This window comes from Pinus tabuliformis, chromosome 3_1, assembly GCF_031772625.1.
Source record: "Pinus tabuliformis cultivar Carrire ecotype Pingquan chromosome 3_1, CPIR1, whole genome shotgun sequence".
Lineage (NCBI taxonomy): Eukaryota > Viridiplantae > Streptophyta > Pinopsida > Pinales > Pinaceae > Pinus > Pinus tabuliformis.
The window spans coordinates 920490456-920513640 of NC_142301.1; the positions used below are offsets into that span (position 1 = coordinate 920490456).

Here is a 23185-nt window from a genome sequence, read left to right on the forward strand (position 1 = left end):
ACAGGCAGCTGATTGGTTCCTTGATGTATTTGGTCAACACTAGACCAGATATCTGTTTTGCAGTCAACACGATGAGTCAGTTTATGTGTGAGCCTAGGAAGGTTCACTGGGTGGCTGCAAAACACATTTTGCGGTACTTGCAGGGGACAGTGGATTATGGTCTGGACTACAGGCAAGGAGATGGAGTGAGATTGGTAGGATACACTGATTCTGATTGGGCAGGTTGTGCTTCTGATAGGAAGAGCACTTCAGGGTGCTGTTTTGGGTTGGGTTCAGCAGTAGTGTCATGGTTCAGCCGGAAGCAGCAGTCAGTAGCACTGAGTTCAGCGGAAGCAGAGTATATGGCAGCCAGTCTAGCTAGTTGTGAGGCCATCTGGCTTCGCAAGATGTTGTTTGGCTTATTTGGTCAGCCGTTGAGACCTTCAGTGATTTACTGTGATAATCAGAGTTGCATTAAACTCACGGAGAATCCAGTATTTCATGACAGGTCAAAGCATATCGGGATCAGATTCATTTCATGAGAGACTATGTTCAGAAGGGAGCTATGAAGCTTGAGTATATTTCCACTGGTGAGCAGGTTGCAGATATTCTTACCAAAGCCTTACCACGGGGCAAGCATGTCTACTTCAGAGACAAGATGGGTGTGGTGAGGAACACCTTCCTCGGTAAGAGGGAGTGTTGAAATTTGGTACTGGAGGACAGGTGGTTTCCTTAGGCTTTGATCTTTGGTCTAGGGAAAAGTGTCCAAAAGAATTTAATTTTTTCTCCTAAAGTGACTTTATAATTTTATAAAGTTAAATATAATTTAAAAGTGACTTTAAGTGATAAAGTTACTAAGTCTAATTTTAAAGTGACTTTTATATAGTCAATGAAAAATTAGAAATGAAAAGTGACTTTGGAAATAAATGACTAAGTGGGTCTTTATTAAAGTGGGGTGAATTAAAAAATAAAAATTGAGATTTAAATGAGCATTTAATCTCAGCCTTAGATCTCAATTTATTTCAGCCATTGGATTTAGGGATCACCCAAAAGTCACTTGGTGTTAGATTAAAGGAAGAAAAGGTCATTCATTCTTTCATGAGCAGATTGGGAGAAGGAGAGCAAGAGAGCAAGAGAGATTTCTGAGCAGGGAGGAGAAGGAGACAGCAACTTGGCACACATTCCAAGGCAGCAGTTGAGCAGATTTGTACAGTTGATTCAGCACAGTGAAAGGCAGATTTTGGCACGATTTTCGAGGAGTGGTTTGCACAAAAATCGAGGAGCAGTTTGCTGATTTTTCTGCATTCAAAACGAGGGTCGTACAACGCATTTATTGCAGGCCGCACAATGCATTTATTGCAGCCCGTACAACGCATTTAATGATGGCAGTACAACATCATTTAATGCTGAAAGTGGGCACGAAAATCGAGGAGGTCGTACAACGTTTATCGTTGTCCTGTTTGCTGTAATTTCCAGTTTATTGTGAGGCATGGGAAAATAGATAAGTTGTAAATTTGCTTGCTGATTTTTTTGCTGAATATTTCTCACTGTGAAAAAGGCATTTTCAGAAATAAAGAAGAGCTCTCGAATTGGTTTTCCCCAAGAGTTGTAGGGGGTTTTCCCAGGGTCACATTGACCAAAAATCTCAGTGTTTAAATGTGTTTTAATCGCTGTTTATTACTGCTGATTTTTATTTCTGCAATTTCTAGCATTTTGTAAAATTTCCAGAATTTGTGTTTTCAGAAAATTTATTTTTTCCAGCTTGTTAAATGTATGGTTATGGGAAAGGGCATTTAACTATATGGGAGAAATAAGGAGAAACTGAAAACCGGGGTGGGAAAACATAAATTTCTACAATTACATTTACATATCATCAAATAACTTTTCATTCCTGTCACTAAGAAGTTCCACATCCTCTCCAGAAGTGGGAACATTGTTGCCATGTCCACTTGAAGATCCACCTATTGGTGACTCCACATCAAACAAAGTCATATGAGATGTGGCAGTCACTAAGAAGTTCCACATCCTCTCCAGAAGTGGGAACATTGCTGCCATGTCCGCTTGAAGATCCACCTATTGGTGACTCCACATCAAACAAAGTCATATGGGACCTGGCAGTCACTAAGAAGTTCCACATCCTCTCCAGAAGTGGGAACATTGCTGCCATGTCCGCTTGAAGATCCACCTATTGGTGACTCCACATCAAACAAAGTCATATGGGACCTGGCAGTCACTAAGAAGTTCCACATCCTCTCCAGAAGTGGGAACATTGCTGCCATGTCCGCTTGAAGATCCACCTATTGGTGATTCCACATCAAACAAAGTCATATGGGACCTGACAGTCACTAAGAAGTTCCACATCCTCTCCAGAAGTGGGAACATTGCTGCCATGTCCACTTGAGGATTCACCTATTGGTGACTCCACATCAAACAAAGTCATATGAGACCTGACATTCAACGTCATATCCAAGTCAGGCAACTCTGGTTCCACATCCCATAATTCGGCGGCCCCAAATTTGTATTCGTCTCTCTTGTGTGACAGAAGGCAAAGGTTTGAATGAACATACACTAGTTCCTCAGACTTGTTAGAGCCCAATTTGTTTCGTTTTACTGAATGGATGAAGCCATATGTACTCCAATACCTTTCTGCTGAAGAGGAACTAGCAACCTGTGACAAGATCTTGATGGCCAATTTTTGGATATGTGGAAGTTCCCCACCATAGTAGTTCCACCATTCAATTGGACTCATTGCCCTCTTGTCCTGCATACAATCAATATCAGAACCCCAACCCTCTGATCTCACAAAATGAGCAAACTCTGCATGAATCCGAAGCCCAATTTCAGGATCTACAAAAAGCTTTCTAAAAGTCTTTTTAAAGCCTTGTGAGACTTCTGGGTCTTTGCTTAGTGCGGTTCTTTCGAGATCACTTAGCAACTTTGCAACATAATATTTTGGATTCATTGCATAGGTCAAAAGGTGCAATTGGGTTGTCATCTTGTTCCACCTTTTGGTCAATATATCTTTTACTTCTCTATAAAATAATTCATTGGGTCATTCTCCTTGGAATTTATAACCACCCTTATTTTTTCTATCATTGGAATCAATGCCCTCATACACCTCTTCCAAATTAGGCATATCTGTGTCAAACATATGGAGCAAATCCACAATTGGCTTAGTAAATGCCAAGAGGTACTCCACCTTATCCCACCATTCATCATCAACAACCAACCTTTTCATTGCTTGTGCTCTATTAGATTGGGATTGCCTCCATTGATTCCAAAGAGAACTGCAAACCATTGATTGTAATGCATCTTTCACCTACATAAGCCTTGTTAAGACTATGATGTAGGTAGCAAAACGAGTTTCGGCAACCTACAGGTGCCAAATTGGTAATGTTTCAATAAATTAAAAATCATAATTTGATTGAATAACTATTATGATTCACGGATCATGACATTTGAGAATCCAATTTACATATTTGAATTTAGAGTCATAGAAATTAGAAATTATGAAATAAACTTTAAAGTTTAGGTATCTTAAGGAGCTCCAACTTCACAAATTCCCTATAGATGCCTTGGTACATGTGGTGGTTTGTGATAAAGGCTTGAATTTCTTTTGCTTCTTCAAAAATAACTCAAATCCACTCAATTTGCTTTCCCATCTTGCTCAACATGAGGTTCAATGAATGTACAACACAAGGGGTTCAAAAGATGTGCTGATATTTGGCTTCAATAATTAGGCCTACTGCTCTACACACTATTGTATTGTCAGTTATTACCCGGACAACATTTCCTGGCCCCACCAATTCAATTGTTTCAATCAAGATGTAAGCAATGAATTGAGAATCTTTCATCTGTCCCTCACAATCCACTGCCTTCAAAAACATTGCTCCTTTTGGGTTCTGAGCAATAACATTGATCAAAGGCCTATTCCTTTGATCTTTCGATCCATAAAAAATGATGGACACCCTTGAAATGTACCATGAATTACGAATGGGGCTTAATTTAGCCTCCAAATCTAACTTTTCAGCACTCAACATTGTGGTGTGGACCTTCTCATATCCAGGGCTCTTGAACCCTTTTGGGGCTTCATTCACTGTTTTTATGTTAATTTTAGATAACAATGGTATGTTTTATGCTCAAGAAAAATTTACTTCAATTTTTTTATTAGCCCAATATCAATTTCTAGATTAGCAATCACGTTAACATGACAGTAAATGCAGATAGAACATAAATAGAAACAGTAGAAGACAAGCCAAGACAAGAGGACACGAGATGTGGCGCATGCCAGGGACAAATCCCAATGCGGGGAAACCCTTTGATCAAGTCTTCTTATTAGTCTTCAAAAGTTCAGTAGAGAGAGAGAGTACAATATCCAAAATTCACTTGCCCAATCAAAGCCAAATCTGTCTAGTCAAATAACAGCCACAAGAAGCCCTAACCAGAAAATCAATGTTGGTCGATGGAGCAGAATTTCTCCTTCAAATCAGCTCGGTCAAACCTAGTGAACTCGGCCTCCAACAATCATTCGAATCAACCCAAAACAATCTCGAAAATGACAGTCAAACTTGGTCAACACAGAGGTCAAACCTGTGGTCAACGCTGGTCAAACAACTATGTTTGCCTCGATTTTTGTGCCCAAAAATGTGGCCTGCCCAAATAGAAAATTGCCCAATAAAAACGCAGTCAAATTCGGTCAACTGCAGCTCGATCAAACCCTTACAATTCAGTCAAAGCCCAAAACAGAAAACACAGTCTATCCTTCGTATGCGTGGAGAGAGAGAAGGCTGCCCTAAAGTTGTAGCTGCCAATCAGACGAGGAGAGAGAGATATGTGTGAGAATGAATGATGTCCAAATGAGGTAGATGCACCTTCTATTTATATGCAACATTGAGGATGAATAGACACGTCTTTTGGGCTTTTGAGCCTACATTAGATTGCTGGTCGACCTTGACAATTTGTCCATAAACAAAATAAATTCATAATTCCATTTGTACATGTCAGAGTGAGATGATCTTTAGATCAATCCTACGCCTCCAAGGTGGAGTTTGGCCCTAGTTGCCAAAGTCAACACTCTCTCTCAACTAGGAAGAACTCCACCTGCCAAACCATCTGACAATCTGTACCATCCCTATCATCCCTGCTCTGCTCTGTTGAACCATGAAGAAATAATGAAGAAGAAATGATCGAGAATGTATCATACCATTCTCCACTGACCCAAAGTCAGTCTCCAATAATCGAGAGTGTATCATACTACTCTCCACTGACCTAAAGTTAGTCTCCATTGATCCCAGATCAATATCAAACATCCTAGCATAGGGAGTACGGTAGTACACGATGCATCCATCGGTAGTACTATGGTCCCTATCCTCATTTCCCTACTCATTGGCCAGATGAGAGGTACTTCCCATGAGTCCCGGATTGCATGGGTAGGATGTACCGGTAGGAGAAGGTGAACCACTCATCCTGCTCATATGCCATAGGAGAAGGTGAACCACTCATCTTATGCATATATCAACATGGGGTATCACTGGGGAAGGTGAACCACTCACCTTGTACATAGTGCACCACTAAGGGAAGGTGAACCACTCACCCTGTGGTCCCTCATCGCTCCAAGAAGTACCGCAAGCCCCCCAAAGCTCCTAGAGCTCAATATCCAAATCAAATAGGACCCTCATAAGAGGTTCTCTCCATGACTCCAAGTCGTTCACGAAAGGTTAAGAATTTGACCTTCCCCAAGGGCTTCGTAAGAATATCTGCGACCTGATCATCAGTCCCAATATGATGGAGCCTTATTGCTCCTCGTTGTACCATATCTCGAATAAAGTGGTACCTGATATCAATATGCTTGGAGCGGTCATGAAACACGAGATTCTCTAAAAGATGAAATCCACTTTGGTTGTTATAGATCACGGTGGTATCCAACACATGTCCAAACAACTCACTAAAGAGCTTCCTCAACCAAACAACTTCACAGGAGGCCATACTAACAGCAATGTATTCAGCCTCAACGGTGCTCAAAGCAACCGACTTCTACTTCCTGCTCATCCAGGATATCGAAGCAGAACCTAGAGAGAAGCAACATCCAGATGTGCTCTTACGATCCACCACACTATTAGCCCAGTCAGCATTAGAATAACCATGAAACCTCACATTCTCGGCAGTGTATCTCAGTCCATAGGTGATTGTGCCTTGGAGATATCTCAAGAGATTCTTGGCAGCAATCCAGTGTATGTGATGAGGCTTGACCATAAACTAACTCAATGTATTCACTGCAAAACATATGTCCGGATGGGAGTTCACCAAGAACATCTGGGCCCCCATGAGTTTACGATACTTAGAAGGATTTCCCAAATCAGGCCCAGCAACACTTCCACATAACTTCTTGAAGTTAAGTTCCATCGGAGTAGTCACGGACTTGCAATCCACCATCCCAAATCTTTCAAGTAGCTTCACAATGTATTTTCCTTGAGAAAGGAAAATCTCACCTGGCTTTTGCCAGACCTCCAACCCTAGGAAATAATGCATCAGTCCTAGGTCCTTCATCTCGAATTCGGAAGCCAACTCCCTCTTACATTGATGAATAAGAGGGTCTGCACCTGTCAGAAAGAGATCGTCCACATAAAGTACCAAGATGAGAGGTCTATCATTCTCAACCTTAAAGTAAAGGTTCGGATCAACTTCACTTCTTGTAAATCCCAGCTTCATCAGATAGTTGTCGATCCTCTCATACCAAGCTCGAGGAGCTTGCTTCAACCCATAGAGGGCTTTCTTCAACCTGCATACATGTGTCTGACGATCTTGAACTTCAAACCCCTCGGGTTGTTCTACATAGACTTCCTCCTTAATTGAACCATGTAAGAAGGTGGTCTTGACATCCATCTAGTGTAGATTCCATCCTTGCGAGGCAGCAAGGGCTATAATAGAACGGATGGTGGTATATCGAGTAACAGGTGCAAATATCTTATCGTAGTCCACACCTTCCTTTTGAGAGAAACCTTGAGCAACAAATTTGGCCTTGAACTTTTCAACACTTCCATCAACTCCATGCTTGATCTTGTAGAGCCATTTCGAGGTGACAACGGATTTGTCCTTGGGTCTAGGGACCACATCCCAAACATCATTCTTCATAATCGACTCATACTCTTCATTCATAGCATCCTTCCAAACTTGGTGCTTCACAACTTCTTCGAATGTGCAAGGCTCAAATTGAACAATGGTGCTCATGGCAGTTAAGTACCCTTGGTACCTATTCAGCTTCCTACTTTCATGAAATGTCCCCCTTGGTGCAACATTTCTCTCGACATCTTTGAGAGTTTCCCCAAGCCATGAGGGTCTCCTTTTTGAGGAGGGCTCATGAGGAGGTGGATCAATGGGATCCATTGGTCCTTCAACTTCGGGCATCGGCTCATCTTGCGGTTCTCCTTGCTTTCCTGAATCTACTTCTTTGTCCTTCCTTGGAATAGGAAGGTTACTAATCTTCCCAAGGGCAGCATCTTCATCGAAGGTGACATCATGACTTATCTCCACTTCTCTTTGACCAGGCACATAGATTCTATATGCCTTAGAAGTTTCACTGTAGCCCACAAATGTTCCTTTCTTCCCAGATGCATCCAATTTGCTTCTCTTTTCTTTCGGCACATGAAAATATATGGGACTACCAAAAATTCTAAAGTGAGAAACATTAGGTTTCTTATCGGTGAAAACTTCTTTGGGAGTTTTGGAGTCCAATGCTTGATGAGGGCATCTATTTTGAACATACATGGCAATGTTGGCAGCTTTCGCCCATAAGAACTTTAGAAGGCTTTGATCATGAAGCATGGCACAAGTGGCTTCTATAATATAACGATTCTTCCTTTTAGCAACAACATTTTTCTCAGGAGTATATGCGGTAGTAGTCTCCCTCTTAATGCCAACTTCTCTACAATAGTCATTGAACTCATTTGATTCATATTTGGTTCCATTATCGGTCCTCAAGATTTTGATCTTCTTCCCAGTTTGATTTTCGACCAAGGCTTTGAAAGAATGGAACCATGAGAATACTTTGTCCTTCTTCTTTAAGAAATATATCCAAGTTTTGCGAGAGAAATCATCCACAAAGATAGCATAATATAAATATCCTCCCAAAGAGTTCACGGGCATCATACCAGATAGATCAGAATGAATCAATTGCAATATGTCGGTAGTCTTGCTATCACTTGAGGGGAATGGTCCCCTTGTATGTTTTCCTTCGGCACATCCCTGACAAACACCTTCATGTTCTACTTTAAATTCGGGCATACCTGTTACCATCTTCCTCGCATCGGGTAGGGCTTTATAATGAAGATGAGCAAACCTTCGGTGCCATAATTCGGATTGAAGAGATGTATCGCAAGACATAGCTCCTAGTGGACTTCCTCCAACTTGATATAGGTTGTCAACCCTAAATCCAAGAGTAAATGCTTCTTTGAAATTTCTTTTCCAAACACGTACCTTTCCATCAATGAATGCCACCTTGAATCCTTTGTCTTCCATCGCCGAGATAGATACCGGGTTCTTCTTTAGATCGGGTACATATAGTACTTCTTGTAGATGGACAATGTTACCTTGATTCAATTGAAGAGTAACATTCCCAACTCCCTTCACAGGATAGGTGGCATTGTCTCCAAGGATAATTTCCAAATTTGTATCCTTTTCAATTAGATTTGAAAGAGCTTCCTTATACCCAGTGAAGTGCCTTGATGCACCACTATCAATCAACAAATTTCCTAAAGTATCTGGAGGAGAGGCAGTAGGGAGGGTAGATATAAGATAAAATTCTTTTTGCTTGTTATCAACAACATTAGATTCATCATACCTGGAGTTTCTTGATCTTTTGGGAGGGCGACCATTTCCATGTTGAGTAGTGGGACCATTACTTTTTCCTTTGTTGTTGAACCCGCCATTCCTTTGATTGTTGTTGCCTTTGAAATTGTTGTTGTTGTGATTGTCATCATCATGAGGTGTATCCCTTCTATTAGGACACTCCCTAGCATAGTGGCCAAACTTGTTACAAATGAAGCATCTTCCTTTTCTTCAATTTTTGAATCTCGGCCTTCCTTGACATTGCTTCTTTGAACCTGCATTGTTCTTCTTTTCAGCATGAGCAGAGAATGCAATAGGATCATTCCTATTTGAAGGCATATCCATTTCCATCATCCTCGTCTCTTCTTGAGAACATCTAGTCAGCAATTCTTCAAAACTTGGAATCCGGTCATTGTTGATAATAGTAGTGTTGAACACATGACATTCACGAGAGAGTCCTCCAAGGGCAATGAGAGTGAGCTCTTTATTAGTGATAGCTTCTCCAATCGAAAGAAGATCATTTTTGATCTCGGTAATCCTCATGAAGTAGGATTGAATATCTTCACTTCTTCCCTTCTTTATGTCCTTCAATTTGTTCTTGAGAAAGAGAACTTGGTTTGCATTGCTAGCTTTGAACATGCCAACCAACCTATCATACATTTCCTTAGATGTGTTCAAATTGGAGATGTATGCAACCAAATGCTTGCTAATAGAATCCCTGATAATCTTCTTTGCTTTGACTTCACCCTTCTTGTACTTTGTCTTCATGGCAGCTGGTGCATTTGAAGGAGGTTCATAAATCTTTCCCTGCACATAGTCCATAACATCCTGCTCTTCCAAAGTCAAATCAAGAGACATCTTCCATGCATGGTAATTAGACTTATCATTGAGCTTGTCATCAGGCTTGAAGTAAGATGCGGAGGCCATTGACTCTTGTCCTTGTCCAACAAATCTCGGTGATTGCTCTTCTCAGTGATTGCTCTTTTCACTCTTGCTTGGGCTTTGTCTTCAACTCAGCTCTGATTCCATGTTAATTTTAGATAATGGCGGTATGTTCTATGCTTAAGAGCAATTTACTTCAATTTTCTTATTAGCCCAATATCAATTTCCAGATTAGCAATCACATTAACATGACAGTAAATGCAGATAGAACATAAATAAAAACAGTAGAAGACAAGCCAAGACAAGAGGACACAAGATGTGGCGCATGCCAGGGACAAACCCCAATGTGGGGAAACCCTTTGATCAAGTCTTCTTATTATTCTTCAAAAGTTCAGCAGAGAGAGAGAGTACAATATGCAAAATTCACTTGCCCAATCAAAGTCAAATCTGTCCAGTCAAACAGCAGCCACAGGAAGCCCTAACCAAAAAGTCAACGCTGGTCAATGGGGCAGAATTTCTCCTTCAAATCAGCTCGGTCAAACCCAGTCAACTTGGCCTCCAACAGTCATCCGAATCAGCCCAAAACAGTCCCGAAAATGACAGTCAAACTTGGTCAATGCAAAGGTCAAACCTGCGGTCAATGCTGGTCAAACAGCTCTGTTTGCCTCGATTTCTGTGCCCAAAAATGCGGCCTGCCCAAACAGAAAATTCCCCAAGAAAAATGCAATCAAACTCGGTCAACACTGGTCAAACCCTTCCTGCAATTCGGTCAACACCCAAAAAAAACGCAGTCTGTCCTTCGCACGTGGAGAGAGAGAAGGCCTCCCTGAAGTTGTACGACCCAATCAGATGAGGAGAGAGTGATATGTGTGAGAATGAATGATGTCCAAATGAGGTAGATGCACCTTCTATTTATATGCGACATTGAGGATGAATAGACGTGTCTTTTGGGGTTCTAAGCCTACATTAGATTGTTGTCTGACCTTGACAATTTGTCCATAAAAAAAATAAATTCATAATTTCATTTTTACATGTCAGAATGAAATGATCTTTAGATCAATCCTATACCTCTCAGAAAGAGGAATCCAATAAAAATATCAGCTGCGTCATATGAGCTGTCCAAGGTGGAGTATGGCCCTAGTTGCCAAATTTAACATTTTATCATTTTTGCCCAGTAAGGAGATCACACAAGGTTAAAGGGAAGGCCATTTGCATAAATGCATTGACCTATAGCTACAATTGCCGTCTCTCGAGCATCATTATTAAAATTCCTTTCAAGCGGTCCCAAATTAGACCGCTTTGAACCAACAATTCCATGAGAATGAAGTGGAGGCTTTGATGAAGATGCTCCCAACCTTGTTGGGTGTTTTAATTGAGAGGTAGGATTTGTCTCATTTGCTTTATCATATGCGTCGTCTTGTTCTTTCCAATATTTTGCAAGTTTTGCCTTGCCTAAACCATTTCCATCTGTCCCATTCTCTTTAAGGTGGGACATTGCATATTCGAATCCCATTGTCTTTTAACCCAAGTTAATGTGCTTTAACCCAAGTGTATGATTCCTTATACTCCTTTTTACACGAACTGCAAACCCATGCCAATGATCTCCCTCCTTGGATCTTCCCAACAATAGTTACATATTTCCAAAGTGGTGACTTTGGATCAACTTTAGAGACAGATTCAATTTCATGTTCCACTTCCTCTGCCTCACGAATGGCTGAACTTGAAGTTGCCATGATGATGATGTAAATGAAACTGCAAAATAAAATTGATGGGTCACAATGCAATCTCAACAAAGAAAAGCCTCTCAACAAAAAAAATCTTTGCAGAATATTATGTGAATCTGTGTGCTAATGAAACATCAAGGGTCACGTGTCCCTTCACCTCATGAACAGTCAATATAAATTTCTACACCGACATGAGGCTCATTGTGAACATCATTCATAAATCATTCATTATTCAATATTGTATTATACTATTATTTATTTGCAGAATTATGGGTGTCTGTAAAACACTTCCTTCAAGGGGTTGAAAATGTAACAAACATAACAATAATAATAGTAGTAGTTAGGTTATTGAAACATGAAGGGTCACACTCCCCTTCACCTCGTGACCAGTCAATGTATATTTAATATTTATACACCATCGGGAGGGTTATTATCAGCATCATTCATCCATCATACATTATTCAATATTTTGATTTATATTTGCAGAATTACTCTGTCAGTCTCATGATAAACAGAAACTATTTATTCCATTGGCCAGGATCGACTTTTAGAGAGGATGTAGTCTCTTTTGAGATTGGGGCCTAAGGTGGATATTCTGGTGCACCTTTCCTGTGTATGTTAAGGTTGCTTGTATAATCATAGCTTGTACCAAACTATGTATACTTACGTATTTATCGTTCAGCGAATCAGCAGTGAAATGCAAAGTACATTTTCCAGAAGAGAGAATGGTATAGGGGCTCAAGGTAGATATTCCTGTATACCTGTTCCTATATAGGAAGAGGTAGTTTGTATATGCTATAGTCATAGCTTGGCCCAAATGTCGTATACTTGTGTATTTAATATTTATTGGTCAGCAATGAATTGGAAGATGGATTTTCCAAAGCGAGAATGTTATAATGCTGATTTAACTTTATATCAGCTAAGAAACAAAAGATGTTTCAGGTTTTTGAAACTTATGTAAACCCCAGTAAGGTACATTGGGATCTCAGATATTGCTGTGGGAAATATGATTTGCCATTTTGTGGTCTCTTCTTAACTTCATTATGGCTCTGTTTTGGTTGAAATGTCTTGCTATGTATGGATATCCAGAATCCAGATAAACACGGTAGCCTGTAGGTGCTATTGATCTCTTGAAAGATGTTATTTATACTCTAGGCCTTGAGTAAAATAATAATTTATCTTGCTATGGTCAGAGCATTGTATTATGGTGGTGTACTGTATATGACACCTCATTGCAACATAATCTCTTCCCTGACTAGCTTTTTGCCAATTAAAACTCACATATATGACTGGATTGATGTGTGGCCCGGAGCTTCTACATCTCCCTATTGCTGTTTACTATGTTACTGGATCCAACTATGGTAATCAGTTACTGGATACTGATTCACGGTTGAGAGGGCAAGTAAACAGGTTTGGAAGTTCCACAGTCCACTGACCAAAGTTTAAACAAGTAAAATTATAACGTTTGTAAATACTAACCCTGTCCAGACTGTGAGGCCGCGGGTTCCAAATTGACACTCGTCACTAGAGTCTCGACTGTTCAACAAACCAGGCTCCAATGGAAACTGAGAATGGGAAGTCACGGGTTAGCCTTTAGATTTTTTTACTTTTAAGTTTTGTCAGTTCACATTAAACACTTTCCACCAGCGATTTGCCTATTCCCTGCGCCAAAACTAATTATCATTTCCAGCTAGAAGGAATCCAAAAGGCAATTCATTTCCGGAAAATTGTGATCCATACCACAATTTCCATGATACGGATCTGGAAATCGTGATACGGATCTGAAATTTCCAAAACGTTTTAAAAAAATATAAAAACGCCATGGATCTGGCTCCCCAAAAAAACGCATTTCCAAAAACCTGAAACGGGACTGATACGGATCCTTTCTGTTTCCATCGCGGATCATACACATTTCTGGATCTGAAACCGGGATCGGTGTTTGGGAGGGTTAGGGCCAGCGTTTACGGCACCTTAGGTTTCCACCATGATTGTGTAGAGGGTTACAATCCGCCTCATATCATGCTCAGGTCAAGGAATGTCCCATCTGCCTCATTTCCAATAGTGACTGCCATCCTCCAGAGAGCAACAATACTTTGCTAGAGGATATCCCTCATAGTTCTATCATAAGGTAATGCGACGATTGTGGATTGACATCTTGAAGAACTGAAGGAACTCACAAAAGGATTTTACGTATTGTCTTTGGATAATCATTTTGTTCACATGGTAAATACAAGCATGGTTATAATACAGTGATGTGTGGTGAGGCGGTTGGGTTCGTTGGGTGAAACCCACGAGGTCAGGGTTCAAATCACATTGAGTATATTGTCCTGCTATGGTGTGCGGCTCAAGGAGTAGACTCCCCACTAGCTGGAGTCTCGGCTCTTGCCAAAATCATAAGAAATTAGTATATCTGCTTGCAGGTTGTTGGATGTACTCTTGGTGTTATAGTGGCAGCTACGAGAATTGATCCTGGGTCTTCCTTAGATTAGGTCTGGCAGTTACTGATTCACCACGTTGTTAAAAAAAATAAAAAAAATACAAGCATGGTTATAACTTACAAGGTTTGGTACGACCTGTTAGAAGTTCAACCAAACATCCTTTTTTCAATGCGAGGTGTCATTACATTTAGGAGGTAAAAAACAAAAAATTTAGATGTATTGTACATAAAACCTTAAAACTATATAGGGGTTTTTAGGATACAACTTTTTTGTTGATTATGCTAAAATCATGGCAACTTTAAGGATCACAATCTTTGCAGTTTAACAGTTTTCTGGGTTTAAAATCATCAAGAAATTTGTATGGTCTCAATGGCAACTCTTGGTTGGTGCTTTGAGAATCACTGATTATTTTTAGCCATTTTCATGCAAATTCTAGCCCTATGAAGAATTCTGTGGACATCAATTTGTTTACTTTTCTGGCATTTTCACATCTTCGAGCTTTTGAATAAGCTACTGTCAAAATGATAATATCTTGGACTTTTTAAATGTAAGATATCTTGATATATGTTATGGATACTTTCAGCATTTTTAATATCTGTACTGCAGAAAATGCTTAAATTTGCACTTTGCATGTATTTTTGAAACTTTGACAAAAATCTTTTCTGAAATATGCTTGGTTCACAAACCTGTGAAACTTTCCAAACATAGTAAACTATGGATATGAGAAAGATTGTTACTTTCATGCATGCACAGTTGCACACAGATGGTGAAAAAAATTAATATAACGAATATTTTCCATTCTGGGAAGAAATCAAATAAGCAAGAAGATAACTTATTACCATAACTGATATTTATGCAGGCAACGAGGGGCGCGTGCCCTGGAGGAAAGGTTAGGTAATACAAAGGATGAAGAAGATGTCATTGTTGGAGATCGATCTCATGAAGATGCATCTGACATTGTATAATTATTTTTCAAGGGAGTTGTTTTATAAATTTATTCCCCCAATATTAACATGGTATATACAAGGACCAGATGTTGAGCCATATTAATAGAGAGAAAGTTTCCTTGAAGAACCCATCTCAAGCATGTTTTGATAAATAATTTTTAGTGTGTTCTCCAATGTTTGTTTCAGGTCTTTGGATGTATTTTACCATATTGAAACTAATTATAGAGTATAGCTATTGAACATCCTCTACATGTCATTCATATGTTTATTCATCCAAGTACCTTTTACAGGTCCAAAGGAAGTGGGGCTTTTCAAAGTGCTTTTTCTTTCTAGTTCAAATGTTCAGAGCCTGGTGAAGACTTACGAACTTTACCACATTATTTAGATTGTGATATATTCTACAGTTTGTTCTCTATCTGAAGTGGATGTTTAATATTGTATGTCAATGACTGTCCCCAAGCAACCAAATGGGTTGTAAAATGAAATTACCTGTGAAAGAAACAGAAAGGTTCTTCCAGTAGATTCTAGGTCCTTTTGTTTGTTGTCGAAGAATCTGCTTCCTATTTCAAATTTTAGATGTTAAACATTTGTTTATGGTTCTGGTTAATAAACATTTAAAGATAAATGTAGCTTGCACTTTAGATCTATTTGAGAATATGTGCATTCATCAGTTGGAATAGAGCCATCAATTATTTTGATCTGTTTTTGTGGCAATTATTAGTTCCCTTCTCCAGTGGAAACTGTTCAATATTTTTATAGTGAAGTCATGGATACCTAATTATAAAACCTTTTAATAGATTCTCCATCAATATCTAAGATGTTGTTGAATACACTTTTCTGCAAGCTTCTCTTGAAGTTAACATTTTTTTTTAAAGAAGCAGTGCAAAAAAACCCGGCTTTCAGTCTAGTAAATTTGAACTGTTGCAAGGAAACCAAAAGATAAACCCCCGTAGTCTGATAAGCTGCTTATACCCAGCTACTGTAGCAAGCTACTAAGACAAATCATGAAGATAAACATAGGCAAACAGGTTGACCAAGGACCTTCTCAGATGATCTGTGGCCAAAGAATCGAACTGTGCCTTGCAGTGTTGGCAGTTGGATCTGCACATCTTGTGTGGACACGGGTGTTATTATCTTACAGCTGGATCTGTAGACCATGTAATCTTAAAACCTTTTTTTATTTTAGGTTCCTTCTGCAAATTTGCCATATTCTTTTTTTCAATCAATGGGCTTAAAGCACCTTCATTATATTTTATAAAGGACTCTATTGTATCCTCAGTTGCAGGTATCTTGTATTGCAATACATTTTTCTGTAACTCCAATGTTTAGATTAACACTGCCATATAGAGAACTATATTTGTTATCTAAAGTGTTATTCATGAGAATATCACCAAATCTATAATGGATCAATTAATGCAAAATGAAACATCAGTTATATCTATAGATTGATGTGCGAACATAAGAGGGTTACAGGAATCAATATTCTTCTACTTACAAAAGAGATTAGGTTTTTGGTGTAGTTGTTTTAGATGTATGGGAATCTTCCACAGAAAATTATAGATGATAATAATATTGGAAAAAGGAACAGTGGATGAATATCGGGGAATCTTCCAGGTTGTTATCGTGATCTTTTGTTCCGGAACAAAACTACGTATTTGTGATAATAATATAAAATTAAGAAACACATAGTCAGCAAGATCAAGTTCAAATTTGGACTCAATGTGGATAAGGCACGGAAAAAATTCAAAAATGGACAAACTAGTTTGATAAAAATTCATTGAAAATTTGGATGGAAATAGTTACAGAGCGGTTTTCCAATTCCAACACTAAATAGTTACTGATTGGCTTACAGTGACTAGTTACTGGCTCATTGGCGTCTAGTGTTTCTCACAACGATATTTACTGCTGCAGCTTCATCGAAGCCTACCTAGCAAGGAACCAATCCATTATTTCTTCACATAGGAACGAATTGATCATTTCTTCACCATGCCATTAGGGTTTCCCTTCAAACAAATTGTGAAACATTGAATGACAATGGCAAGCCAGTCAGTGTTTCTTTCCCACGCATCTATCAACTGATAACTCTTGAAGAAAATTGAATCAAACCAAATCATTCATCCATCGAATCAAATTTCCAAACTTCCGTATTGTTTAGCCCAATTTGGACGAATTTGTTGACTATGAAGGAGCAGATACCTTAGCTTGGATCAGTGATTCTCAGGACTTTGGGAGTGGGTGAAGTTCCTGTCAGATGTTGGCTTAAATTTACCCTTAGTTGTAGTGCCCCACCTTTCTCAACCTCGAGTCTGTTCAGTCAAACCTCATGTTGACTGAACCCTTTAAAAATATATATGTTGCTTTAACAATAAATATAGTGCAGACATATAATAGACTTATTTAAAGCACTGTCATTCTGATATAAACTATCGATAGCTGTACAAGTTATTATAGTATGTATGTGATTCTTCATATTCAGGTTTAAGGGTGGAATCAATGAAATTTCAAGGGCAAGAATGGTATTTTCATATTTATCCTTGTGAAAATCTTAAGAGTTTATGAAGGATTATTATCGGAAAGAGCACTGATGTTTCTGTCATGTGTGCAGGTACACTGATTATTAAAGTGGGAGAAAAGGGCCTTTTCTACTGAGATTGCCATGAAGACCTTGACCTTGCTTCGTCATTATATGGTTGCGCGAGGGAAATATTACCTTCTCCTCGTTATATGGTTGTGCAAGGGCACCATATGGTGCCCTCCATGTCCCCTCAAGCTTAGTCTATATGTGCTATACGTTTAGCCATTTTAGCCATAACCTACACCACAACAAACTAATGTTGTGACATAGGTATAAAGCACCTTCTAACCTAATCGACCCCTACTTTATTTTTATGCACCTAAGAGACGGAGTGCCCACATGAACCAAATGGTAAGGTGTAAATTGTTATAACGTAGTGCATAGGAAATGGAAAAGGTTATATAAAAGCTAATAATGATATAGGGTTGATTGTAGCATGACTTAGTATTGGAAACAAAATGAAAGAGGGTGAAATAAAGTATTAGTATTGAAGCATCCACTGGGAGCTTCCAAGTGGTGTTGTCAGAGGGTGGTTGAAGAAGTCACAAAGGAAGATCAGTATAAGGATAAAAAGATTTATGAATGTGCATTAAGATGACATAGAAGGTAGGTAGGAGAAAGGGATAAGTATTTGTTAGAGGAGGATGCAATTGATGAAAAGGTGGAAAACAAACTTTGCGTAATGATAAAAAGAAAGGAAAAAAGTGAAGAAGAAGAAAACTAAACTAGGAAAACCAAAGATGAATGGAGGAGAAAATTGTGGAGAGCTTGGACTTAGAAGGCCTTACACTTTTTAATCTTGGGTAATGGTGGAGGATAAATTGGCATTCCCTAACTAAGCTTTGAAGAAGATTGAGCATGCATCAATAATCAAGCATAACTAATTATTGGGTTTCTTCTTTCTTTGTTTTATCGATAATTTTTTGAACTTTGAGATATTTTAGAGTGGTACTCATGGTTAAAAATCACTGAAACATAGTTAAAATACATTTATAAAGGTATACTTCATTTTTCTACTTAGGTAGGTCATTAGAGGCGAGCCCTACTTTTAGAGAGCTTGGAATTAGAAGGCCTTATACTCTTTAAGTGCACAACACACAACATGGTGACCCGTAGGGGATGGAAAATACCTTGGGTAATGGGTGGAAGGTAAATTAGCATCCCCAACTATGCTTGGAAGAAGATTGAACATATCATCAATAATCAAGCATAACTAATTATTGGGTTTCTTCTTTCCTTGTTTTATTGATAATTTGTTGAACTTAGATATATTTAAAAATACATTATAAAGGTGTTCTTCTTTTTTCTACTTAGGTGATTAGAGGTGAGCTCTACATCTTGGTATTAAAGCTTCACCACACCTCATGGGCGCATGTGAAGGGAATACGATTGTTAAACTAACTAGCCTAGATCCATCTTAACTCTAGATCTAGCAAGTACTAAGAGGCATCAAATCTCTTTGCATATTACGATATTTGTATCTCAAGAGAGTTGATCCCTCTCGGTGCTTGGTAGATTTCTATTTTTATTTTATTTTATTTTGACAGAGTCAAAATGTTTATAGGATAAGACATTACACTATATCTTGCATATTGGGCTAGAGTGTGCCTTTCGGCGCAATAACTAGTTGGATAAGCTCCTTGCAATTTCTAATGACTATCTAGTTTAAATCATGATAATGTTTATGTAGATTATATGGTAAATTTAATATCCAATGAATTTTAAAAGTAAAACATTAGAAAAGTTCCTTCTTCCATGCCTATTGATATGAAAATTATGTTCAAGGTGTTTCAATTAAAAATTTTACAAACCCAAAGAATTAAAAGTTGCCTTTTAAATGTTCCATGGATTCACTACATGGACATGTGGATAACAAGAAAGAATGGAAGGGGACAATGTATAGGCACTTATTTTACTATTTTATTTTAATTTGAATAAATACAGTCTGACTTTTATATACATGTATGATCAACATTTTGATAATGTAACACTAGCCCAAATTGATGGGCATGCCTTCTTTAGGATTACAAAAACTACTGTATACCATCATAATAAGGAAAAAAGATCAAATAATTTACAAGCTAGTTCATGATATTATTAAAATATAATCAACACCAACCATGAAAATGATTCATTTTGAAAGAATAGAATTTTAATCCCTATGGAATGTCTATGATTTTTATTTCATGTATGAACAACATTGTGGTAAACTTACACTTGCCCAAATTGATGGGCATGTGTTTTTTAGGATAATAAAAACTTTTGCATACCATAATCATAATACAAAATGCGGAGAAAAGATTAAATAATTTACATATTATTTTGTATTGTTATTAGAATATATACCAACAATGACAATGGTAACATCTAGACTGGTTGAACTTTAATGTTTGTTGTTGTCATTCAAAGAAGGCAACAAAGTATAATCTTGAATGCTTGTGTGCTTACAACATCTAATTCTTATCATTAAAATCCAAATTTAATAGATGAGGTGGTTGTGAATATCACATAATAGTGTGGCGATAGTAGAAGCAATGTGTTTTATTTGTGATACTCCTAGCCTAGAAATCATCATTCCATAAAGCAATGACACTTGGATGTATACCTCTTGTTACCAAGTAAATTCAACTTCCTCATCAATCTCTCTAGGAACCTACATGAATAATGATATAATCCCAACATTGACCATGATAAATAGATGCCATGATCCATAAATAAATGAATTGTGAACTTTCAAAAAGAAAGTAATACTATGTTAATTAGATAAATTTTAGTTTTGGTAAGCCCACAAAACATTAATGAAAAGCCAAATTGATATGAATGAATTTATTAAGTATCCCGTACTTGCATCAACAAGTGAATCTACATTCATAGGTTCAAAATTATAGAAACCATTGAGTTCATGACTATATGCATATGTGAATGTAATGGCTAGTCCATTGGACATACTGTAATATGGAAAAAAATCACTCAAGCATTAAAATACAGATGAGTCTAAAGTAAAACTTCAATAAACAAAGTGAAATTGATACCAAATTTGAAGTTATTATCGTATCCAAGAGAGAGTAATGTTCATTAGTTAAGAACACATTCAACGCTATTTGTTTCACCTATAATAGTTGTTGGTGCATGTTTAGTTTTAGTTTTTGTTGATGGAAGTCTAACATGGCCATGGTTTTCTTTATCATGTGTTGATCTGGCTTCAAATTGTATGATTTCCATGTCCATTTTCTCTGTTTTGAGGTCTTGTTTTATATCAACTTCCATGATTCAAGGGATAAATGGTTGAAATGTGGATTGAAGATGAATGTTTTATATGGTTGTCTTTTATTTACTTTATTAGGTTAGATTGTTAAGACAATTAATTTTGTACAATTGAAAAGCTTTGAGAGAATGATAATTGGAAGAATGTAATATTAGGACAACGATGTAAGCTTCTTAATATTTTGATTAGAGAAGGGGGCTCAAAAAGAAATTTCCTTGAAATGGATAAGGAACATGTTATGAATATTTTGATTTCTACTTGAAATAAGAATTTATGTTTATCTTTTTTGAAAATAATAATAAAAGGGCATGTGCTCAAAAGTGGCAAAACGCCAAAGTCACAGCGAGTAGATCCCATGTAGGGAAAGAGCATGTTTGCTAGGATTTTAACCTATTTGTCTTCACATCAATTACTCCAAGTTGTTGCTAGACCAAGCTTGATGGATGTACACATGCATGTGTTTGTGTGTGTGTCATTTAATTAGTAAAAAAAAACGCATCTTAAACATGTTGACTCATCAACTTTTCAAGCTTTATGACATTATCAAAAATGCAAACCATTGACCTTTGATAAAAGTTAAACCTTGCATATCCATTTTAAATAAGTTAACCCTGCTAACCAATACATAATGAACCCTTTTAAGCATGTCACTTGGAAAATTCAACCTTTAATACTCTATATCTTTATTAAAAGCACGGGATCAAGTGATTGGTCGGAATCCCCATCCTCCTCGTTCAAGATGCTATTTAATATATATTTGAATGATATATCAATGGGGAAAATACTAAACCACATAAGTCGACAATCATCCATGAATTTCTAATATATCAAGATATGAAACCTTAAAGCATCATATAGGGGTAAAGTAATGTTGAAGGATGTCAACACACATTATATAAATCCTCAATTAAGTTGTGGAAAAAATAATTTATTTGATTTGGCCTTGAAAGGTGTATGCTAAGGTATAAATAATAAAACAATGCTAATTCCTTTCTCATGTGAAATTAAAAAGTTTGTCTTAATTTGCAAAGGAGCAATGTCACAATGATAACTTTAAATGTCTAAGTAATATAGTAAATAGTAACAATAAGTGGCACAATAATAAAAAAAATCAGCAATAAATGCACATGGATATTAATAAGAGAAATACTCTTGCGATGGCAATTGTCATTTCTTCCATATAGCACATTGTGCCACTACTCTAAATGTATTTCTATAACCCTTGCTATAGTAAGTAGCTTAAGAAGGATATTACCTTATTTCAAAGTGTTTACGAAAGCACAACATGGCAAGGATACTTGTTGTATCATCTACAATGACCTTAGTTGAGAATTGCAAAGAAGAAGATGATTACTCCCAAATTCATGCACACTAGTTATTTCATCTCATGCAGTTTATTTCTAGAATGTTTGTACATTATCATGCATACTAGTCAATCTTGGTTGGTACTTGGTTACACCACCTTGCATGCCTCAACTCATGGATAGGGGTTGAGCATGGGAAATGTAGGTGATGTGTTGGGTGTTGTATCTAAAACCCAATATATTTAACAACCCTATAGAAGTGGTTGTAGTAAAAAAAGTAAAGTTATATAAGATTTAAAAACAACCATGAAGGCAATAACACTTGTGTGTTATGGCGTTTGTTGTAATCTACGAGGGATTTGTTATGGAAAAGCCATAACTAATCTATTAAAAAAATTATTGGTCTTCCACATACAAGTAAGGTGTTGAAGGTGATGCCTACGATTGAAAAACCTAGTGCATCCTTGTTAGTTTTTTTATGGTTGGGTAGCATCGGACATGTGTTTTAGTCTTGACTTTGGTCAGAGAAGCTTAGAAATACAAAAACTCTAGAACCCAGAAAAAGTTACAGGGGAAAAGACTTAGAGATGGCTCAATTAAGTTAATTAGTCAGTGATTAAATTTTTCCTAAGTCTGACTTAGGGAAATGATTATTGAACAAGAATTAATTGAGAAGGTGAGATTTCTCTAGAAACTCACATGCATCGACTTAGAGACTGCCTTAGTCGTTGATGAGGATTTAATCATGGCCATTGGTGAGCCAACGAGAGATTATAAGAGGAGGTCGATGGGTTACACATAGGAAGAGCGAGTTTCCTTGGCAAATCGATTTTCTAGAGAGCAACATTTAGCCGGAAGAATTCAAGCCAAAAGGAAGCATGAGCAAGAGGGAGATTAGTAGCAGATTTATGGAGGAGGATTCCAAATCTGGAAGAGTGAGTTAAGAGAGGGATGAGTTTTCCTCAGGAAGTTGTGCAAGCACTGCACAAGAGACTTTAGAGGAGAGTTTGATTCAGCCAGAGGAGAGTTTGATTCAATTGTTGGGGCTAGGATAAATTCCAAGCTGCCAAGCAAGTCACTCCCAGGGATAGAGATAGGCAGAGTTGCAGGGTTCAACATGTTCTGGAGGCAGTGTGAATTAGCCTGCGTAGAGGCTCACATAGGGGCATTTCGTGTGGCTTAGATCGACCAGATTTTGGAGCAGAATCAGTTGTGGTGTTGAGGTATTGGCCTCACAGATATTTTTCC

General features: G+C 37.8%; 1 protein-coding gene across 2 annotated transcripts in view; it reads left to right on the top strand.

The window, feature by feature from the left end:
• Positions 1-14924, top strand: part of LOC149190750 (rhomboid-like protein 19) — a 157705-nt gene extending 142781 nt beyond the window's left edge. For both annotated transcript variants that reach the window (XR_016256018.1, XM_089412250.1), the window contains one exon: positions 14706-14924. Coding sequence is in view for 1 of the 2 variants with exons in the window: in XM_089412250.1 (XP_089268376.1) it covers positions 14706-14811 (106 nt within the window). In the remaining variant the exon portion in view is untranslated. The remainder of the gene's footprint in view (positions 1-14705) is intronic.
• Positions 14925-23185: the final 8261 nt, after the last annotated feature.